The sequence below is a fragment of the Aythya ferina genome (assembly GCF_964211825.1).
Source record: "Aythya ferina genome assembly, contig: HAP1_SCAFFOLD_104, whole genome shotgun sequence".
In the NCBI taxonomy this organism is placed as follows: Eukaryota; Metazoa; Chordata; class Aves; order Anseriformes; family Anatidae; genus Aythya; species Aythya ferina.
The window spans coordinates 40,259-60,753 of NW_028181415.1; the positions used below are offsets into that span (position 1 = coordinate 40,259).

The 20,495-nt window shown below is 49.7% G+C and overlaps 2 protein-coding genes across 2 annotated transcripts; one reads left to right on the forward strand and one right to left on the reverse strand.

The window, feature by feature from the left end:
* Positions 1-2,000: 2,000 nt before the first annotated feature.
* Positions 2,001-7,252, reverse strand: LOC311428628 (olfactory receptor 14A16-like; the record flags this gene model as incomplete). The annotated part of the gene is made up of 4 exons (XM_084539983.1): positions 2,001-2,845; positions 5,905-6,097; positions 6,356-6,443; positions 6,999-7,252. Coding segments are annotated over 4 exons (1,380 nt in total), but the record flags the coding sequence as incomplete, so codon positions are not given.
* A 6,257-nt stretch (positions 7,253-13,509) lies between these two features.
* Positions 13,510-14,193, forward strand: LOC311428629 (olfactory receptor 14C36-like; the record flags this gene model as incomplete). Its single annotated transcript, XM_084539984.1, has 1 exon — positions 13,510-14,193. The coding sequence occupies one exon, from the start codon at positions 13,510-13,512 to the stop codon at positions 14,191-14,193; it is 684 nt and encodes a 227-aa protein (XP_084396110.1).
* Between the last annotated feature and the right edge of the window lie 6,302 nt (positions 14,194-20,495).

Here is a 20,495-nt window from a genome sequence, read left to right on the forward strand (position 1 = left end):
CAGGGCCACTGGCAGATGTCAGCCCAAAAGTACAGATCCCAGGGAGAAGGCAAGGCTGACCTGTCAGCTACAGACAGAAGTGACCTCACAGTCCCTTTCCATGACACGTTCCTGCTGCTGCCCTATCCACTGCAGAGGCAGAAGTGACCTCACAGTCCCTGCCACAGTCACATTCCTCCTGCTGTGACAGGAGATCCTGAGGTAGAGCTGGCAGTGCTGCTGTGCAGAGCCAGGGACTGTGGTGCCCTGGGACCCCCGGGAATGCTGCTCGGGGGGGCAGCAGACCCAACTCCATGGGGATCTCTGCTGCTGAGCCCCTCTCCATCTGCCCTGATGGCTCAGCAGCATAGGACAGTGCTGGGCAGGACAATCGGGTGTCTCTAAGGGCACAAAGGGCAGGCAAGTGCTGCACCAGACCTTGCCCACAGCACTTCAAAATGCTTATCCTCAGTTACTCTGCAGTCTTATGGGCCTTTGCCTGATGACTCTTCACCACCACTTCTGGCATTGCAGAGCCCTGCTTTAGCCCATTGTCTCCTCAAATTCGCCTTTTCCTTTACCAAAACCTTTTTTGGATGATCACTCATTTTATGAGGTTCTAATCACTGCCCACTGAACACCTTGTTCCTGCAGATCTTCTGACTTCTCCTGGCAGCTCCAGATTCCTCTCCAGGCCTGCATCGGCCATCAGCCCCGCTACAGGGGTGTAGTCCCATGCAGATGAATCCAGTTGTCTACTTTGGCAAGTGCCACCATAAAGAGAGCTCTTGGTGCAGTCCTTGATCCCTCACAGATCACCCTGGGATTTTCAGCCTGTGTTCTTTACTCCATGAAGAGGCCCAGAAAACAGAAGAGCAAGGAGGAACCCCTTCTCTCTATTCCAGACAGTAGCATTGGAAGAGGCATCCAGGCTTCTTGGTTTGCCCTGAACAGCCCCTTTTGTTACTGTTTGGTTTTTGTTTGGTGCTAGCAGGGAGGCCAGCTGTGACAGAGGACTGCACAGTGCCTGCTGCTGCCTGCTGGGACATGGATGCCAATGCAGAGACAACAGGACTGGCATCAAATTACATGAGATATAAAGTCTAACCCAAATACAAGAAACACAAGAGACCAATGTGGAAGCCAAAAGAAAACAGCAGTGAAAAGGCCACATCCTGCTGCTGGCCATGGCTCCAGGGAAGCAGCAGCCCCGACCCGAAGGCAGCAGAGAGGCAGAACCCAGCGGGCAGTGAGGGGCAGCCCCGAGGGCCACCAGGGCTGCTCGTTCATGTGTCAGCTGGGCTCTTGTCCCTGAGCCCCTCCTGCGTGCCGGGGTTTGCTCCCCCAGCTCCAGAGGAGATGGGAAGAGATGGCAGCTGAGACCAATGAATTTCTGCTGGATTCTTTATTGTCTTTATCTACACAGGAAGCCTGGTTCTATAGGTAAATCTTTAACAAGTAGAAGGCTAAGAATAATATTATTTATATCAGAAACAATAGTTAGTGAAAATAATAACACAGACAAATGTAAACTAAGAAAAAAAATTCTGAGAAAAATAGGTGTTTCTGATTATAGGATAATTGTTATAGGTGAAGAAGCTGAAGAACATGTATTGAAATGGCGTCCTCACTGCATCCCTTAGTTCCAGGTTCCTCATGCTGTAGATGAGGGGGTTCACAGCTGGAGGCACTGGTGATGGGAAGAGATTGCAGTTGAGACCAATGAATTTCTCCGGGTTTCTTTATTGTCTTTATTTAAACATGAATATTGATTGTAAAGGTATTTGAAATTATTGACTTAATAATAATAATAATAATAATAATAATAATAATAATAATAATAAAATTAAGAGACTTAGAATAACATTAAATCAAAGCCACAAGTTAGAGGAAATAATAATAAAGAAAATTACTTTCTAGAATTTGCATGGAGTCTTTTTTTCAGAAATCCTGTGTGTCCTGTTAGTATTATATGCACATTATTTCTGCTGAAGAAAGATGTATTCAAATAGTTTCCTTACTGCATGCTTGATCTCCTTGTTCCTCATGCTGTAAATGAGGGGGTTCACTGCTGGAGGCAACACTGAGTATAGAACAGCCACCACCAGATCCAGGGATGGGGAAGAAATGGAGGGAGGCTTCAGGTAGGCAAATATGCCAGTGCTAAGAAACAGGGAGACCACAGCCAGGTGAGGGAGGCACGTGGAAAAGGCTTTGTGCTGGCCTGGCTCAGAGGGCATCCTCAGAACTGCCCTTAAAATCTGTACATAGGACATCACAATGAAAACAAAACAACCAAAAACTAAAGAAACACTAAAGACAAGTGCCCCAACTTCCCTGAGGTAGGCATCTGAGCAGGAGAGCTTGAGGATCTGGGGGATTTCACAGAAGAACTGGTCCACAGCATTGCCGTGGCAGAGGGGCAGGGAAAATGTGTTGGCCATGTGCAGGACAGCGTTGAGAAAGCCACTGCCCCAGGCAGCTGCTGCCATCTGAGCACAAGCTCTGCTGCCCAGGAGGCTCCCATAATGCAGGGGCTTGCAGATGGCAACGTAGCGGTCGTAGGCCATGACAGTGAGAAGGGAATACTCTGCATCAAAAAAGAAGACTATGAAAGGGACTTGTGCAACACAGCCTTGATAGGAGATGGCCCTGGTGTCCCAGAGCAAATTGGCCATGGCTTTGGGCAGAGTGGTGGAGATGCAGCCCAGGTCGAGGCGGACGAGGTTGAGGAGGAAGAAGTACATGGGGGTGTGGAGGCGGTGGTCGCAGGTTACAGCGGTGAGGATGAGTCTGTTGCCCAGGAGGGCAGCCAGGTAGATGCCCAGGAAAAGCGTGAAGTGCAGGAGCTTCTGCTCCCGCATGGCTGCAAATGGCAGCAGGAGGAACTCACTCACAGAGCTGCTGTTGGACATTTACAGGTTCTGCCACGGAGTCCTGCTCAAGACAGAGGAAGACTATTTACCACAGAGTTATGTGAGAGGAATAATTTCCATTTCTCTTTTAAGCCTCCCTCTGCAAATATTTGTAGACCTTTGGCGGGTCTTTTTCATGCCATATTAGTGATGCTGCCTTAGGGCCTCCATGGGAGCAGGCAACTCTGCTCTGGACAATGCAGGAGTCAGTCCTGACCTACAGCAAGAGATGAAGAACATAGGTGGATTTATATTTTCTATATTATGTTCTAGCTGCCCCACCACACCTGAGGACTGTCTATAAGGCATAAATCCTGGGCACTTCTGTTGCATTCCAAGTGAAATCCTGTGAATCTTCAGAGGCAAAGGTACTGTCCCTTTAGTTCAGGTTGTACTTTCAGAGGGGACAGCCGATCTGTCTATAGAGGCTGGTCTCTTCTGCTGGCATGTGTATGAGCTGTAGGATAATTATGCTCACATGTTCACCTGAAAAGAAGCAGGACACTGCTGAATCCAGACTCAGAGTGCACATCTCCAGACACCTCACCCTGTCCCTGTATTTGCCATTCCCCAAGCACACCAAGGGTTCACTTCATGTGCATGTGAAACCCCATCTCCAGCCAGAATCACAGAATTGCAGGGGTTGGAAGGGACCTCAAGAGATCATCTGGTCCAACCCCCCTGCCAAAGCAGGTTCCTTAGAGCAGGCTGCCCAGGTAGGCATCCAGACAGGCCTTGAATATCTCCAGAGAAGGAGACTCCACAACCTCCCTGGGCAGCCTGTTGCAGAGCTCCATCACCCTCACCGTGAAGAAGTTCTTTCGCATGTTGGTGCGGAACTTCCTGTGTTCCATGTTTTGGCTATTTGCTCCATGTTCTGTCCCCACAAACCACTGAAAAAAGGTTGGCCAAATCCCTCTGTCTCCCACACTAAGATATTTGTAAACATTGATAAGATCCCCTCTCAGTCTTCTCTTCTCAAGGCTGAACAGACCCAGGTTTCAGCCTTTCCTCATAGTGAAGATGCTCCAGGCCCCGTATCATCTTTGTGGCCTTCCGTTGGACTCTTTCCAGGAGATCCCTGTCTTTCTTGCACCGGGCAGACCAGAACTGGACACAGCACTCCAGGTGAGGCCTGACCAAGGCAGAGTAGACGGGGAGGGTCACCTCCCTTGACCTGTCTCCAAGCTCCTTTTAATGCCTGGAAACAAGAACAGCAGTAGCACGGCCAGCTGGAGAAGCCAGGAGGAACACCAGCGTGCTGCTGCCAGGGGAGGCAAGGCCAGGGAGGGACAGACGGACACTCAGCAGACCCTCCTGTGCTGCAGCTCTGCCTGCAGAGGAGGCAGCTCCTGCTCATTGCAAATGCTGTGTGCTCTGCTTTGGCCTGCAGACACCTCTCAAAGACAGGGCACTGGGTATCACAGAGGGTTTGCAGCTCCTAAGGTCAGCTAGGATAAAACCTGAGAGGACCACAATGATGATGTTAGTGCAGTCTGTGGGATGAGGTGTGGGAAGGGACTTCACAAAATTAATAACTGGCACTTTGATTTTTCAATGCAATGCTCCAGGAGCCTCAGTCTGCTGTACAACCCCAATAATCCATTACTATGAAATCTGCCTCCCCTCCATGGCAGGAATCTCAAAACACAGACTGCAGAAAAAGCCTTACCCTTCAGATAAACCAAGAGTCAATCTTCCTCTTGAAATGCTTCCTCATAATGCCATTCTCTAAAACACTTCAGAAACAGAGAGACCCATCCCGACAGATACTATCAGCCATCGAATGTGCCAGCTGTAGAAGACCCCTCTGGCAACCCCACCTGCATTGCTCTGCTGCCAGAGACTCACAGTGTCAAGAGCCTGCAGATGTGTCCTACTACACGCTGCCCTCTGTTGTTGAGCTCCTCACAAGCCCTCTTTCCTTCTCTCCTCTCCCCGTGCCAGCTGCTGTCAGAGCCCCCAGCCCTTCTGCGCTGTGCAGAGGAGCTGCTCCTGGGCAGAGCTGTCTCTCTGATGCGCTGCCCGCTTGCTAGGAGCTCCCCTTGGGCCCAGGAGCCCGGCCCAGCTCAGCAGCACAGCACCCGCTTTGCTTGCTTGCTCTGTGCCCTTGGGCTCCCGCGAGGTGTCCCCAAGGCCTCAGGGCTGACAGCACCTGAAGGCAGCAGGGTCTTTGCTGGGGTGTGGTGTTTGAGGCAGACAGAATTCATCACCGACTGCCCTTCTCTGAACACAGGAAGGATGACTTTTACAAGGGTGATTTGTGCTTTTAGACTGTGGTTGTCAAACATGTTGTGCTTTAACCTGTCAGGCACCTCAGCACCACACAGCTGTTAGCTCACACCCACCCCTAAAAAGACAATGGGTTGAAATAAAGATAATGTAAAAGGACAGAAAATGAAGAGATAGGAATAACAGTAACAATACTACTAATAAATAATAATAAACTTTATTTTTATTATTGTTATATGTATAAAGCAAGTGATGAACAGTGCAATTGCTCATCACACACTGACCGATGCCCAACCTTTCCCCAAGCAGGGGTCCCACAGAACCTGGACAGCCTGCATTAGGCTCTCGTGTGCAGGTCCCTTGACCTTACTTTGTTATAGGGCAATAGAGGTTTTCAGAAGGATTTGGAACATTTGCTTCCCTTTCTCAAATACTTCTGCTGTGTTGCCCCATGTGATGGGGCATCAGTATGTTGGAAGTGTTCAGGAGCTTCCCTGTGTTCCAGGGCAGTCTGGATCAGCCCATGGCAAAAGTAGCCCTGGGGCAGTTGATTCCAGGTGGGCAGGACACCCCTCCATGTGAAAGCTAAGTGTGGCCTTCATACTGCCACCAAAGGGATGGAGAAAAATGCATTAGCAATATTAATTGTGGCATAGCACTTCGCTGCCTTTGACTCCAGTTCGTACTGAATGAAGTTCTAGCATGCCTGGCACAGCATCACTCAGTGGTGGTGGGACTTCATTCAAGCCACAGAAGTGCACCGTTCTCTTCCACTCACCATTAGAATTTTGCACTGTCCATATGGGACTATTAAAGAGTGAGAGAGTATTGCTGATCACTCCGTGGCTCTCCAGCTCATAGATGGGACTCAGGGAGTCTCTGTTAGTGCAATATTGCCTCAGGTGCACTGTTGTGGTAGCGATTGGCACCTGCTGCTCATTGGCCATCAGCACCTCCACTGCAGAAGGGTCCTGTGAAAGAGTGGGCAAGGTAGACAACTGTTTCCTGTCCTCTGTCTCCAAGACAGCTATGCCATAAGCCCACCAATACCCTTGTGGACCTTTGAAGTACCTGCTCCTGAAGTAGTCTACACCAAGGTTACACAGAGCCTCCAGGCCAGTCCCAGTGCGTTGCATTTTCCACTCCCCCATTAGACTCACTTCAGCCTCCAATACAGTTAAGTCTTGGGTTTGATGTGCCAGGCCAATAATCCTCAAAGTCCAATATACCTGATTGTCCTCTCCCTCCCCCAGGGTGAAAGCTGTGCCCCTCGAGTCCTGCTCATAGTATTCTTTACTCTGTTTGGAGGGTTGACCACTAGAAATTGGAGCAGCAAGTGTCTCAGAAGAACCACTTTTTGACAATGTTTTTCCTTGTGCTTCATGTATCCGTGCCTGTAAGGTGGAGGTCAATTTTTGCATCACATTTTCTCATGGCCTCTCCATGGTCACACAGTCAAAAGCACAGGATAGAAACTGGTATGTACCCACTATGTTACCTTTCTTGAGCAGAGGGATGCTTACATCTGATAGCTGAGCTATTGGTTCGTGCAGGTGGGGAGGAAGCCATATTCTCTTGGAGCTGTTGGACCTCTTGGGAAAGTTTCTTTCTGGATGAGACACAGGCCCATAGGGAAGAAGAGAGACTTTCTTTGTAATGCCATAGTTGGCTAGCCAATTCATCCACCATGGGTTCCTCTTGGTCTTTCCTGGTCATCACTGCCAATGGGTTGGCATATGATGATGGTGTGTTCTGTACAAACTCCTGCCACATGGGTCATGTGCACTTGACTTCATCTGGATCTTTGGATAGCTGTTATTTAGGTTTCTACAAATCGCCTTCAGCATGTCTAATTTCCTCAGGAATGGATACCCCTCTGCATGGTGGTCCACTTTCCTGGTTGACGTACAAGATCTTTCAAGGGAGACCTTTCCTTCAAGCATGATGGGAGTAAGTTCCTTGTGCCCTTTTCCAATGGCTTTGTCCATCAGCCCTTCCCTAGAGGGAGATTCTGGCTGCTTGGCTTCCCTGCTCTCCAATTCCAGGCTATTGGCCCTGTTCTCCCCCCACTGGAGCAGCCAGATGACAATGTGCTCACCAAGATGATTGCTGAAATCTTTTCCCATACCTCGTAGCTTACCCTGGGACAGGGACCATTTGGTTTCTGATGCTTATATGATTTCTTCTGCTTTGACCTCCTGCTTCCAAGATGGCCCAACTTTGGAGAAACCTGCCTCATCTTCTTTTTCCTCCTTTCTTGTCTGGGTAGGAGTTTCCTTCCTTTCTAAAGAAAAACTGAGTTTTTCACACCCACTGTTTTCTCTTGCAGGTAGAGGCAACCGATACTGGCTTAGGTTGGTTCTCTGGCCCAGTGATGTGGCCCATTGCAGGGGCTGGAGTGGCTGTAGGGACCATCACAGGGGTTGTTCTGGCTGCGGGGCCTTTTGGATGAGTTGGAGTGGCTGCAAGGCCTATTGCAGGTTTGGGAGTGGTTATAGGGCCTATTATAGGGATGTGTTTAACCATTAAGCCCTGTAGGGCCTGTAGCAGGGTTTGGAGTGGCTTTGGACAGGCTCTGGGCCTGTCAAAGGGGCTGGAGTGTGCCCGCAGGAAAAGTCATAGTGGTTTGAGAGGCGTGGACTGTAGCTTCATAAGCATACCTTAACCACCAGCATATTGCAGTGATTTGTGTCTCTTTGAAATTGCTGGGATGATGACACAAATTTCTAAGCATTTCACAAGTTTTTTTAGGATTCTGCACTTGCTCAGAGGTGAAATTCCAAAGCACTGGACATGCCCACTACACTAGACGTCTGCCCAGATCCTCGAACTCTCCCTGCCACTCCTAACTTTCCTGCCTCTGGACAGATCTCTGGATGGCATGTTTAAGTAATTGTTTAAACTTAAACAAAAACTGAATGGTATTCAGGAGACCTAAAAATAGGAACATGCTGGTTTCACAGAATCACAGAATCACAGAATTTTCTAGGTTGGAAGAGACCTCAAGGTCATCGAGTCCAACCTCCAACCTAACGCTAACAGCCCTCCACTAAACCATATCCCTAAGCTCTACATCTAAACGTCTTTTGAAGACTTCCAGGGATGGTGACTCCACCACTTCCCTGGGCAGCCTGTTCCAATGCCTCACAACCCTTTCTGTAAAGAAGTTCTTCCTAACATCTAACCTAAAACTCCCCTGGCTCAACTTAAGCCCATTCCCCCTCGTCCTGTCACCAGGCACGTGGGAGAACAGGCCAACCCCCACCTCTCTACAGCCTCCTTTAAGGTATCTGTAAAGAGCGATAAGGTCACCCCTGAGCCTCCTCTTCTCCAGAAGACCATCCCAAGGATATTCAAAGCTTTGAAGAGCTATTGTAATTAGCCTGGAAGAGAAGCATGAGGTGAAGGAGAAAGGGAGAGTGAAGAAGTGGGGAAAAGCATCCCCCACCACCCTGCATAGATTTACTCCCTGAGGAGAAAAGACAAAGACTGTAATTCTTAATAGTTTCCAAGAGATGAAGAGATGGTTCCTGAGGTATTGAGGGGGCAATAATTTGATCCTATCAGAAGTCAATGTTATCCAATACAGAAAAACAGTAACCTTAAACCAGCCCCCAGAACTGACAAACAGCATGACATGGAAGTTACTAATGTGCTATACAACACAGTTCTGAAAAGAAGCACAACAGACCCCAGATCAGAAAGATCAATATTGTGATCAGCAACTGTTAAACTGACCTAATGCTTATAATAATTTATTTTTAAAATGCTCTGGTCAGATCTGTCATCTCAACCTTTGTGCTCCACGCTAGGCACCAAGAAGACTTGCTGTGGTTTGACCCTGCAGGCAGCTCAGCACTACAAAACTATTCACCCAATGGGTTGGAGGAGAGAACTCAGAGGAAAAAAAAAAAAAAAAAAAAAAAAAAAAAAAAAAAAAAAAAAGTAAAAGTTCATGGGTTGAGATAAAGGCAATTTAATAGAACGCAAAAGGAATTATTATTATTACTATTATTATTGACACCAATCGACTAAGGTCATGACATTTTTGTGTGTGTATCAAAAGACAGGAAAGGTGGTGGTGATTAATCAGAAAGTGACAGAGCTGAGCATGACATAGATTGTATGGAATAAGTGCTGGACATTATCTTAGTTTTGTCTGAGATAGAGTTAATTTTTCTTCCTAGTAGCTGGTATGGTGCTGTGTTTCATATTTACAGAATCACAGAATAGTTCATGTAGGAAAAGACCTTACAGATCACATAATTCCAACTCACCTCCCATGGGCAGGGAAACCTTCCACTAGATCAGGTTGATGAAAGCCCCATCCAAACTGGCCTTGAATGCATTAAGGGATGGGGCACAGATCTAATAGATCCGTGTCCTTCTTACACATGGAGCCCCAGAGCTGAATGCAATCCTTGAGGTGTGGCCTCACCACGGCCAAATACAGAAGGACAATCACTTCCCTACGTCTGTTGACCACAGTATCCTTGGTACAAGGCAGGCCTTCTTGGCCAACTTAGCACACTGATGGCTCATATTCTGCCGACTATCCACCAATATCCCCAGGTCCTTTTCGACTGGGCAGCTGTCCAGCTGCCCTTCCCACAGCATTGCATGGGGTTGTTGTGCCCCAAGTGCAGGACCCAGCACTTGGCCTTGTTGAACTTCACGCAGTTGGCCTCAGCCCATGGGTGCAGCAATCAACAAGACAGAAGTCACCTCAGCAGCATCTCCTGAGCCATGGGCTGGCTGCTGCTCTTGCAGCTTCTTGGCTACACACAGCCAAGCTTTGTGCCTCCTGCTCTCCAGTCATGGACTCAAGCAGAAGGGACAAGATGACCCATCTTGGGGCCTTCTTTCTGTCTGGGTCCTCCTGGGTATGGAGGAAGAGGGGATCCCATAGTCAGCATGCCAACCAGGTGCCTTCTGCTGGCCTAGCAGGGCCACTGGCAGATGTCAGCTGGAAAGTACAGATCCCAGGGAGAAGGCAAGGCTGACCTGTCAGCTTCAGACAGAAGTGACCTCACAGTCCCTTTCTGTGACACGTTCCTGCTGCTGCCCTATCCACTGCAGAGGCAGAAGTGACCTCACAGTCCCTGCCACAGTCACATTCCACCTGCTGGGGCTGGAGATCCTGAGGCAGAGCTGACCTCTCTAGTCCCTTAGAGACAAGGGTTCACTTTTCTGGATTAGAAATTTAGCACATGGGCTGTTCTGCTTAGGGTGTCAGGTCTGTGGTTAGGTTATGGGCAAGCTTTGTGGAATGGTTTTTTGTTTTACATCTGCCTAGAAGTCTAGGTTTAATGGAACATGTTAATGCTAGTATTGAAGGCAGGGATTAGGGTGAGGACAAGAGTAAAGGCAAGGGCAAAGGACTATGGGCTGAGTTTTGCTTCATGGAATACTTTGAGTTCAAGCATTAGAATAGGGATTCTTGTCAGGGTGTTGGAGTAGCATTTAGGTTTAGGGATTACTCTTTAAAACTCTTCAAATGTGGGTTTTCTTTAAAACTGGTTACTCTTTAAAATTGGCTAACGGCCTTACATCAATGTTTTAATTCTGTGTTAAAGCAGCATCAATATTAGCTGAAGCCTCTTACCTCTACTAAATTGTTGTAGAGGTTCACTCATCCTTCTCCCTCCCTCTCTAGGGATGTCCGGATCAGCCCCTGGCTTTGTGTTTCATGGATTAATGAGGGCAGATTGAGAGAAATCAGTCAAGTCAGGAAGGTGCTCAGAGCAAGGTGAGAGCAAGGTGGGGAAGCAAGGTGGGTATCTAAGTCCTGCAGGGAAACAGGTGCAGACGTGACAGCATAGGTGTCGTGGTTTAACCCGGCTGGCAGCTAAATACCACACAGCCGTTTGCTCACCCTCCCCCCTCCCTCTCTGGGACGGGGGGGAGAAATGGAAAGCGAAGCCCGTGAGTTGAGATAAAGACAGTTTAATAAGACAGGAAAATAATAATAACAAAATAATAATAACAATAATAATAATAATAATACAATGGTGATAATAGGAAAATAATAATAATATGTACAAACAAGTGATGCACAATGCAATTGCTCACCACCCGCTGACCGATGCCCAGCCTAACCCCGAGCAGTCCGGCCCCCTTCCCTGGCTAACCACCCCTATATATTGTTTAACATGACGTCAGATGGTATGGAATACCCCTTTGGCTAGTTTGGGTCAGCTGTCCTGGGTCTGTCCCCTCCCAGCTCTTACTGCACCCCCAGCCTGCCTGTTGGCAGGACAGAGCAAAAGTCTGAGGTGTCCTTGGCTTGGTAGAAGCACTGCTCTGCAACAATTAAAACATCGGGGTGTTATCAACACTCTTCTCATCCTAAGCCAAAACAGAGCATTCCACCAGCTACTAGGAAGAAAATTAATTCTGTTCTAACTGAAACCAGGACAATAGGACAGCGTGTGGTGGTTATTGTCAAGGATCTTTTGCAAGATGAAACCCCCGACAGAGCCAACAGCTTTGTCTGCTGGGCTCTGGCCCTTGTCTCCTTCAGTGATGCCTATGAGGAGACACCTCATCCTTACAGCAGTAGGGCCTCAATGCCTTCTCATCCCCCTCCAGGAGCCTGGGAGATGTCCTCCTGTAGCCTTGTACTTGGCACTTACCCACCGTGCACTGACCCAGGAAGAGCCCTAAACCCCACTGGAGGGACAGCATCTCCCTTCCCAGAGGTTGGGGTCAGGGCCCGACTGTTGGACTTCATGGGACACATCAAGGTTTCCTCAGCATCAGGGCCTTTCCTGGGCCTTGGTCTCCCCGTCTTCACTGCCTGCCTTTTTCTGCTCTAACAAGTCCATGGGGAGGCCTTGACAGTAATGTCCCTCAGTGGGACCGTTAGCACTGTGAGAGGCTTTGGAGTTTGCATCAGACTTGGACTACTTGAGAAGCTGCTTCAGCCACCCAGATAAAGCTCCTCTGCCAGGCACAGCATTGCTGGGGGCACTGCGTGCAGCTGGCATGGGGAGAGGAGAGAAGGGGGAGAGAGGTTCAGGGCAGCCTGGAATAGGAAGGCAGGGGAGAGCTGGCAGAGGGAGAAAGCTTCCCAGCCACCTCCCCATGGTAAGTCTCTGGGTGCAGGGCAATGCCACTGCACACCCTGCCAGGCTCTCCTGGAGCTGGCCCAGCCCTCAGCTGATGGGAGCTGTCAGGAGGATGCTTGGTGTTGGAGCTGAAGGGCATGCAGGGCTTGTGTGCTGCAGGGTCAGCATGCAGGGCCCGAGGGCTCCCGTCTCTTGAGGCCGGCTGCAGGCTGTGAAGCCGGGGATGCAGGCAGGGGTGCCCAGGGCTGTGGTGCAGAGCAGGGTCCCTGCTGTGCCCCAGAGGCTGTGTGCCGCGGCAGGGCCTCTGCTACCTGCCAGTCTCCACAATCAGCCTGCCTGGGGAGCTGCCCAGGGGCTGCGGGGAGAAGCTGAGGGTGGAAGGAGCCCCCCTGGTACCGCAGGGCAGGGCAGGGTCCTGCTGCTGCCCAGAGTCTGCTGCCTGGGGCAGGCTGCTCACAGCCCCACACCTCCCTAGGGCACTGCACTGCAGAACTGCCCGGCAAGAGCTACCTGAAGGCAGTGCACTTTTTAGAATCTGCTTCATTTTCCTGCCCATGTGCTGAGACAGAAGGATGGTAATGGAGTAGGAGCATCTGTAGTAGAGACTAAGGCTCCTCGAGCATTGCTGCTGCTCTGAGGCACCTCACACACCTCCACACACAGACTGTACCAACACCACCTTTGCTGTTTCTTGAGGAGTTATTTGACCTTCTCCATTCCTGTAGACAGGGAGATGACCTTGCCCAGTGGACTTCCCAGATCACTTAGGGTTCCCTTTTACCTGTTGCTGTAGACTAGGACTGACTGCTGCAGAGCCCACAGCACAGCCCCCTGCTTCTTTTGGCACCCTCAGAACACCAAGCAGAAGTAAGCCAAGCAGCTGCAGAAAGCTCTTCCTGTGAAAGGAATGGGAAAGAATGTGTTGTGTGTGACTGTTCTATGAGACATACAAAGTATTTTGGTCAGAGAAGTCCTTAAATTTTACAATGTCACTTCTTCTTTTGGACAAACTACCTTGCTCAGGGGCAATAAATGTGTAACAACAGCTCCATCACTGAGTTCCTCCTGCTGGCATTCACAGAAACGCGGGAGCCGCAGCTCCTACACTTTGGGCTCTTCCTGGGCATCTACCTGGCTGCCCTCCTGGGCAACGGACTCATCCTCACTGCCGTAGCCTGCGACCACCGCCTGCACACCCCCATGTATTTCTTCCTCCTCAACCTTGCCCTCAACGACCTGGGCTGCATCTCCACTACTCTGCCCAAAGCCATGGCCAATTTGCTCTGGGACACCAAGGCCATACCCTATTCAGGATGTGTTGCACAGCTCTTTCTTATAACATTTTGAATTTAGCAGAACTTTCTCTTCTCACTGTCATGGCCTACGACCACTACATTGCCATCTGCAAGCCCCTGCACTACGGGAGCCTCCTGGGCAGCAGAGCTTGTGCCCAGATGGCAGCAGCTGCCTGGGGCAGTGGCTTTCTCCAAGCTGTGCTGCACATTGCCAACGTATTTTCCCTGCCCCTCTGCCAAGGCAATTCTCTCAGCCAGTTCTTCTGTGAAATCCCCCAGATCCTCAAGCTCTCTTGCACAGACTTGTACATAAGGGAAGTTCAACTTACTACAGTTACTGCTTTTCTATTTGGGGGTTGTTTTGTTTTCATTGTGCTGTCCTATGTGCAGATCTTCAGGGCTGTGCTGAGGATGCCCTCTGAGCAGGGCCGGCAAAAAGCCTTTTCCACATGCCTCCCTCACCTGGCTGTGGTCTTCCTCTTTCTCAGCACAGTTATCTTTGCCCACCTGAAGCCCCCATCAATTTCCTTCCCTTCCCTGGATGTTGTTCTGGCATTTCTGTACTTGGTTGTGCCTCCAGTAGTGAACCCCTTCATCTACAGCATGAGGAACAAGGAGATCAAGGTTGCCATGTGGAAAGTGATGACTGGGTGTTTTTCTTCAGCAATATATTGCCTGCCTTCTTCTCTAAATCACTCGTAATGCAAATCATGATAGGTGAAGCCAGTGGGTATTATGTTCTTGTGTTTTTATTGGTGTTCTGCTTTTTCTCAATTTTATTTTATCAAATATTTTCCACAAAGAAATATAATTCTTCATTTTGCTTGAGTATTTAAACCAATTAAAGTGACTTTTTGTCTTATATCCTTCCTCTGAGACATTTTCTGTGGCTTCAGGGACAGTGTGCAGCGGTGGAGGGGAAAAGAGTCGTGGCAGTCCAGCCTGGGAGCACCAGCACTGGGTCCATGCAGAGCTGCTCTCCTGCCACTGACACCCTCTCCTGCTGAGCCCTGTCGGCGGTTTAAGGCCTGGATGCTCCTGTAGCTTGGTGCCAGTGCTGCTGTGAGGCTGTGCTGGGACTGCAGGCAGGGACAGGCAGTTGGCACATGAGTGACACAGCTGGCCTCCAGAACAGAATTTCCCTCCTAAAAGGGCCATGCCTGAAGGCTCACATCATCTTTCAGAGTTGCCGTCACATCAGAACATGCTCAACAAGAGTCCCAAAGGCTCCCTGGTATATAGGATGTGCTGGGAGAAGAGCAGGGCCTGTCCAGGTGCAGGAGAGACACAGGAACAGAAACCCTTTGCAGCTGCTGCTACCTGCAGGCACATTGTATGCACATGGAGAGAGGAACAAGAGCGAGCACAGAGGCCATCAGCTATCCCTAGGGGTGTCATGAAGGCCAGTGGGGCAGAGTGTCTTCAGGTCCTTTCTTCCTGAGAGTAACAACCATGGGGCATCTGTCCAGGGGGAAGGCACCTTCAGAGACCGTCTAGTCCAAAGTGCAAGACCTGAATGCAGCTCTGCAATGTGTTTCCTTGAACCCTCAAGGTCCCTGTGCCCATTTCTCATGCTGTGGGGCATCTCAGAGGAGGACAGAGCAAGGTAATGCACCCACCACAGGGCTGAGGTGCCTCCCAGCCTCTGGCAGTGGCTGCAGGAGCCAGAGGGACCCTTCAAGTGCTGCAGTGCACTGTGTATGTGTAAGGCAGGGACTGGTGTCTCTGAACAGCCCAGTGTGGATGAGCAGTGCACGAGGCCAGATCAGATATGGGCAACTCACAGAGCCTTGACATTTCTCTGTGTAGAACTCCAGTAATTACCCCCAGTGTTCCCATGAGATTTTTGTCACCCTCCTTGCACAGGTTCATTGCAAATGCTTCTCTCTGACATGTCATTCTACTCTGCCTTTTGGACTGGTGGTGACAGCAAACTGGTGGCTGTTGGTGACAGCCAACATGGCTTCACACAGGGCAGATTGTACCTGACAAACCTGGTGGCCTTCTACGATGGGTTTACAGCATTGGTGGAGAGGGGAAGAGCACCTCACATCGTGAACTTTGACTTGTGCAAATCATTTGACTCTGTCCCACACAATAGCCTTGTCTCTCAATTGAAGAGACATGGGTGTGATGGATGGATCACCTGGTGGGTGAGGAATTGTCTGGATGGTCACCCTCAAGGAGCTGGAGTCTACAGCTCAATGTCCAAGTGGAGGTCAGTAAAGAGTGGTGTTCCTCAGGAGTCAGTACTGGGGCCAGCACTGTTGTCAGTGACATGGACAGTGTGATTGAGTGCAGTCTCAGTGAGTATGCTGATGACACCAATCTGGGTGGTGCAGTCAATACACTGGAGGGAAAGGATGATATGCAGATGGACCCGGACCGGATTGAGAGATTTTCCTGTGGGAACCTCATGAGGTTCACAAAGGCCAAGTGCAAGGTCCTGCAGCTGGATTGGGGCAGGGTGGAGAATGAGTAGAGAGCAGCTCTGAGGAGAAGGACCTGGGGTACTGGTGGATGAGAAGCTCAACCTGTGCTGGCAATGTGAGTTTGCAGCCCAGAAAGCCAACTGCATTCTGGGTGGCATCAATCAAGTTTGGCCCAAAGGTTGACAGAGTTGATTCTCTCCCTCAGCTCTGCTTTTCAGTACTGCATTCAGTTCTGGGACCCCAAACTCTAGAAGGACATGGAAGTATTAGAATTATTAGAAAAAGTCTAGAAGAGGCCAAAAACAAGATAGAGAGTCTGGGGCAACTTTTCAGTGAAGACTGGCTGAGAAAGCTGGTTCTCTATAGCAGCCTTCCAGTACCTAAAGGGGGCCTAAAAGAGGGTGCTTTAAAATTAGGTATAAGGAAGACATTCTTTCCTTTGGGGGTGGTGGTCAATGGAACAGGTTGCCCAGAGAAGTTGTGTCAACCCATCCCTTGCCCCTTCATGGCCAGAAGCCTCCCATGCCAAACCACGATGGACACCAGCCCCCCCCCACACACACACTGCAAAGCTGGTGTTTAACCTCATCTTTCCTGCATGGGGCCTCCTCTGCACCACCCAATCTCAGCTCCCACTTTGCCACAAGTGCTCTGCATGGGTGCTACACAGCCTAACTCTACCATGTCCTGCCCTGGTTCTGCCATCCCGCTGGGCAGGGGAGAGGGTGGCCACAGCAAAGGGATGCGTTTGGGTGTGGAATGTGTGGCCTGGAAAAGACAAGGAGTCGAGGGAGAGGACAAGGCAAGGCAGCAAAGGCAGCACAAACAGTGCTGTTGGTGCGGGGCCACGTTTGTACCAGTGTAATAAATGGCTCAGTCTTCAAAATAGGACTATAATCAAAGTTTACAATTTATTAAATGAATACAGGTAAGCAAGCAGCACTGGGTGCGCCGGGAGTCTCTGCTCCACCAAGACGCACACCAGTTACATCAAGCGGATGATTTTTATGCTCCTAGGCTGATACAAATTCATTACTACTTCAAAAAAAACCCACAGGGTTATTATAATTAGTTTCTGGAATCCAAACCCTCCTACTGGAGCATGCGTATCTGGTGGTCCCTCTGAGGGTCTCTGTGGTTCTCTCGTGCTGAAGGCTCATAGTCTTCCTCCCTCTTGTCCTTCTCCTTTGTCCAACTTGGCTGTATGTCAGAGACTTGTGCAGTGTCCCCTGCAAGCTTTGTCTTTTAGTTGTTCTTCAGCTCTCCCCTGCTCCTTAATCTCCTGGCCAGATATCAGAGACTTGCATAGTGTCCCATGCAAAAGTCATAACAGTTAGCAGTTATTCTGAACCCCCCAGATATCAGAGACTCCAAGGAAAAGCCTACAAATACATTTCCCTTCAAGCTCTCTATTGACACAAATTGCTAAAACATTCCTTTGCAAGATACAAGAACTATATACATTAACCACTCTGGTTTTCTTAGACTTGTGGTTATACAAGGGTATGTAAGACAGAAGGTCACATTCATCATACCATGCGGCCCTAGCATTGTTCCATACTGACACGAATCAGATGAACATATTTCACAGCAGGATCCTCAGAGGGCAGCAGCTGGCAGGAGGCGAGGGTGATACTATAAAAGCCAGTCAAAGTAACTCTCTAAGACTCAGTTTGGAGTTTTAGAAAGCAGGCGTTCTTTTATTGAGGTCCTGGACACACAGGGGATCACTCCAGTGCTTACAGAACTGTTTGAGCTATAGGGATTATATACAAGCAAAACATACATGTTAATCACATTTCCCCAAAACATATTCATACTACTTCCTGTAACTCATTAAAATCAGTAAGTGTTGCTGACACATGCACATTTGTTTCCCCTGTCTTTCAGGGGTCTCTGGTGGTCATCGGTAGTCTTCCTCACTATGTTCATTAGTTGAATCCAGTTCTTGTCCATGCTCAAGCCATCGAAATCTTTCTTCTCTTATTCTTTCATCTCAGGCATGCATACAAAGCTTAGGTGGTTACACATCCAAGGATATATGCATAGCATGAGTTTCTCACCTAATCTTCTGACACATGCTCTAGGCCTCGGTCACTTTGCCCTCATTCTGAGATACAAGTCTGTAGGCTCTTACAGATAAAGCTGACTAATTAGTGACTAAAGTAACATCAGGGGTGAATGTTTCTGAACTTCCTTCTTTCTAACAAAACCTAGTAAAGGTTTCACCTATCTCCTAATGAAGCTTTTCAAATTTGAAGCCATTGTTCTGTCAAGGAAGAGACTATTTCTCCTTTCAGCTCAGTATCAATGGGAGGCCAGGAAGCCCCTCCCAAGGCTGCTCCTGCCAGCAGAGACAAGGCCGAGAATGAGGGGAGGAGAGGGGAATGGAAGGGCTGTGGTGAGGTCCCTGCTGCATTGCTGGTTGCCCTGCAGAAGATGTGCTGGCCAGCAGGCCTTGTGAGGTCACCCAGCACCTCACAGAGCACCCCAAGGCAGCAGGGATGGCACTGGAGAGGTGGCTGGCAGAGCCCAGCCAGGGGCTGGCTGTGGGTCCCCTCTGCTGCAGCCGCCTGATGGAGCGTGGCAGGAGGAGGGCAGGCAGGGCTTGGGGCTACCATGCTCACAGTTCCCAGTTTCTTTACATGGTTCCTAACCTGAGACTTGTCCATTGACAGTAAGTGTTCCTTGCAGACGACCTTGTGAAACGCTGGGATTTGGTGGATAAATCTCATTCTGTTTTCCAAGGAGAAGAGAGCCTCTCTTTCCCATCTTGTGATGCTCTGCTCTGCATTAGGGGCAGCACAGCTCCATACATCACAGCAGGCTTAGACCGGACTTCAGGAAGAGCAACCAGGAGGAGAGAGCTTGGGCACAACCAGGGATGCCATATGAGCCGGCAGTGCTATATACGGATATGGTCACATCCACATTGGGATGATCTAGGAGGAGTGTGTCCACCCAGGCAAGGGACTTCTCATCTTCCATGACTCCACACTGGTGTGGCCATAACTGGAAGAGGCCTTCCCAGTGTGAGGCTCCTTTTCTGAAGGACTAGGGAGGAAAGGAAAGGGTTCAGAGGAGGTGTGCCAAGACAGGGCTAGGGGTCATGTGTGTGGAGGCTGAGAGCTCTGCGCTTCCTAGACCTGGTGAAGCACAGGCTCAGGGCACCCTTGTAGGAGCTCCTGACAGACAGAAATCTGCTTTCAGAGATGATGGCACATTTTGGGTAAGGGTAAAGAGCATGAGAAAGGAAATCCACCAAGAAGTGGCTGTTTTGGAGGTCCAGAGTGGTGATGAGGAGGAAGAAATGCCACTCCAAGGGCAGTGCTGTGGTGACTCAGAGGGAGTCTGCTTCAGCCCATGGCTTGTGTTTCAAGTCAGAGGCAATGAGCACAAGGAGTCCCTAGCATGGGTAGGGAGATGCTGTGGTGGGGAAGCAGGTTGGATGTCTCCAGGCTGCAGGGAAAATGGTTCAGGCATGGGACAGGATAGGACAACCTGTGGGGAGATGTCCAAGGGCACTGACAGGGCTGGAAGGCCCTGACACAGCAGAAGTCTTTGTCCCCGTGGCTCTGGCTGTTGTCTCTGCCACTGGAGCCTGTGAGATGACACATGGTGCTCCTGGCACTGGAACCATGTGGCCTCCTTGCAGCCCTGTGCACTGGAGTTGTACTGTTGTCCTTTAGTTGCCATCACACACCCCAGATCCCACTGCCCCTTGAAGAGCAGTGTGAGGGACAGAAGCTCTCTTACCAGAGCCGGGTGTCAGGCCTTGGTGCTTGCTTTGATAAAACACATCAAGGTTTCCTTGCCATCAGGGCCACCTTTACTTTGCCTTTGCCTGCCTATCATCACTGCCTCCCCTTTCCTTTGCTAACAAGTCCATGGGGGAGCTGTGGTGGTAATGGCCCCCAGTGGGACCAATTAACACTCCCAGAACCTTCAGCATTTCTCCTGGCCTTAACCTCTTGAACAGCCTGCGCTATCTCCTCTCAGCATCAGAGGTGCATGGACTCAGCGCCAAATACACCCTGGGGCTCGGCACAATGCAGAGAGCCCTCCTGTGTCCTCTTTCTGCCCAGCAGTTCCTTCAAGGCTTCAGAGCTTTTACGTCTAATTGGGGAGATTTCAGAAAGCTAGTGAATGAGGCACATTTCAATGAGCAGTTGATAATAAGGGAGTTTTCCCTTCAAGCTGGATTCTTTATTGATTTATTTCAATTCCCTGCCCTCTCCCTTTGCTATTGATCCAGAGGGTCTCCTAAGGAGGTCTGGTCAGCTTGGAAAGGCAGTCCCTTGAGGCCAAGCACTCTGTGGGCAACCTTGCTCCTCACCTTCCCAGCCCCACCATTTCTCTCAGGAGCCACCTGGGACTTGCAGCACTTCTCCTCCCATCAGACTTCTCCAGTCAGGGCTGCAGCTGCATGTTACAGCTCCTTTGCACCAACTCCCATCCCTTTTCCCCACAGAACTGCCTGCACGCAGGCACAGAAGGACTGCTCCCCATTGAAAACCAACCAAAGTTAAGTGTGGTGCAGTTCAGTAAACAGTAAAACACTCTCCTCAGCTG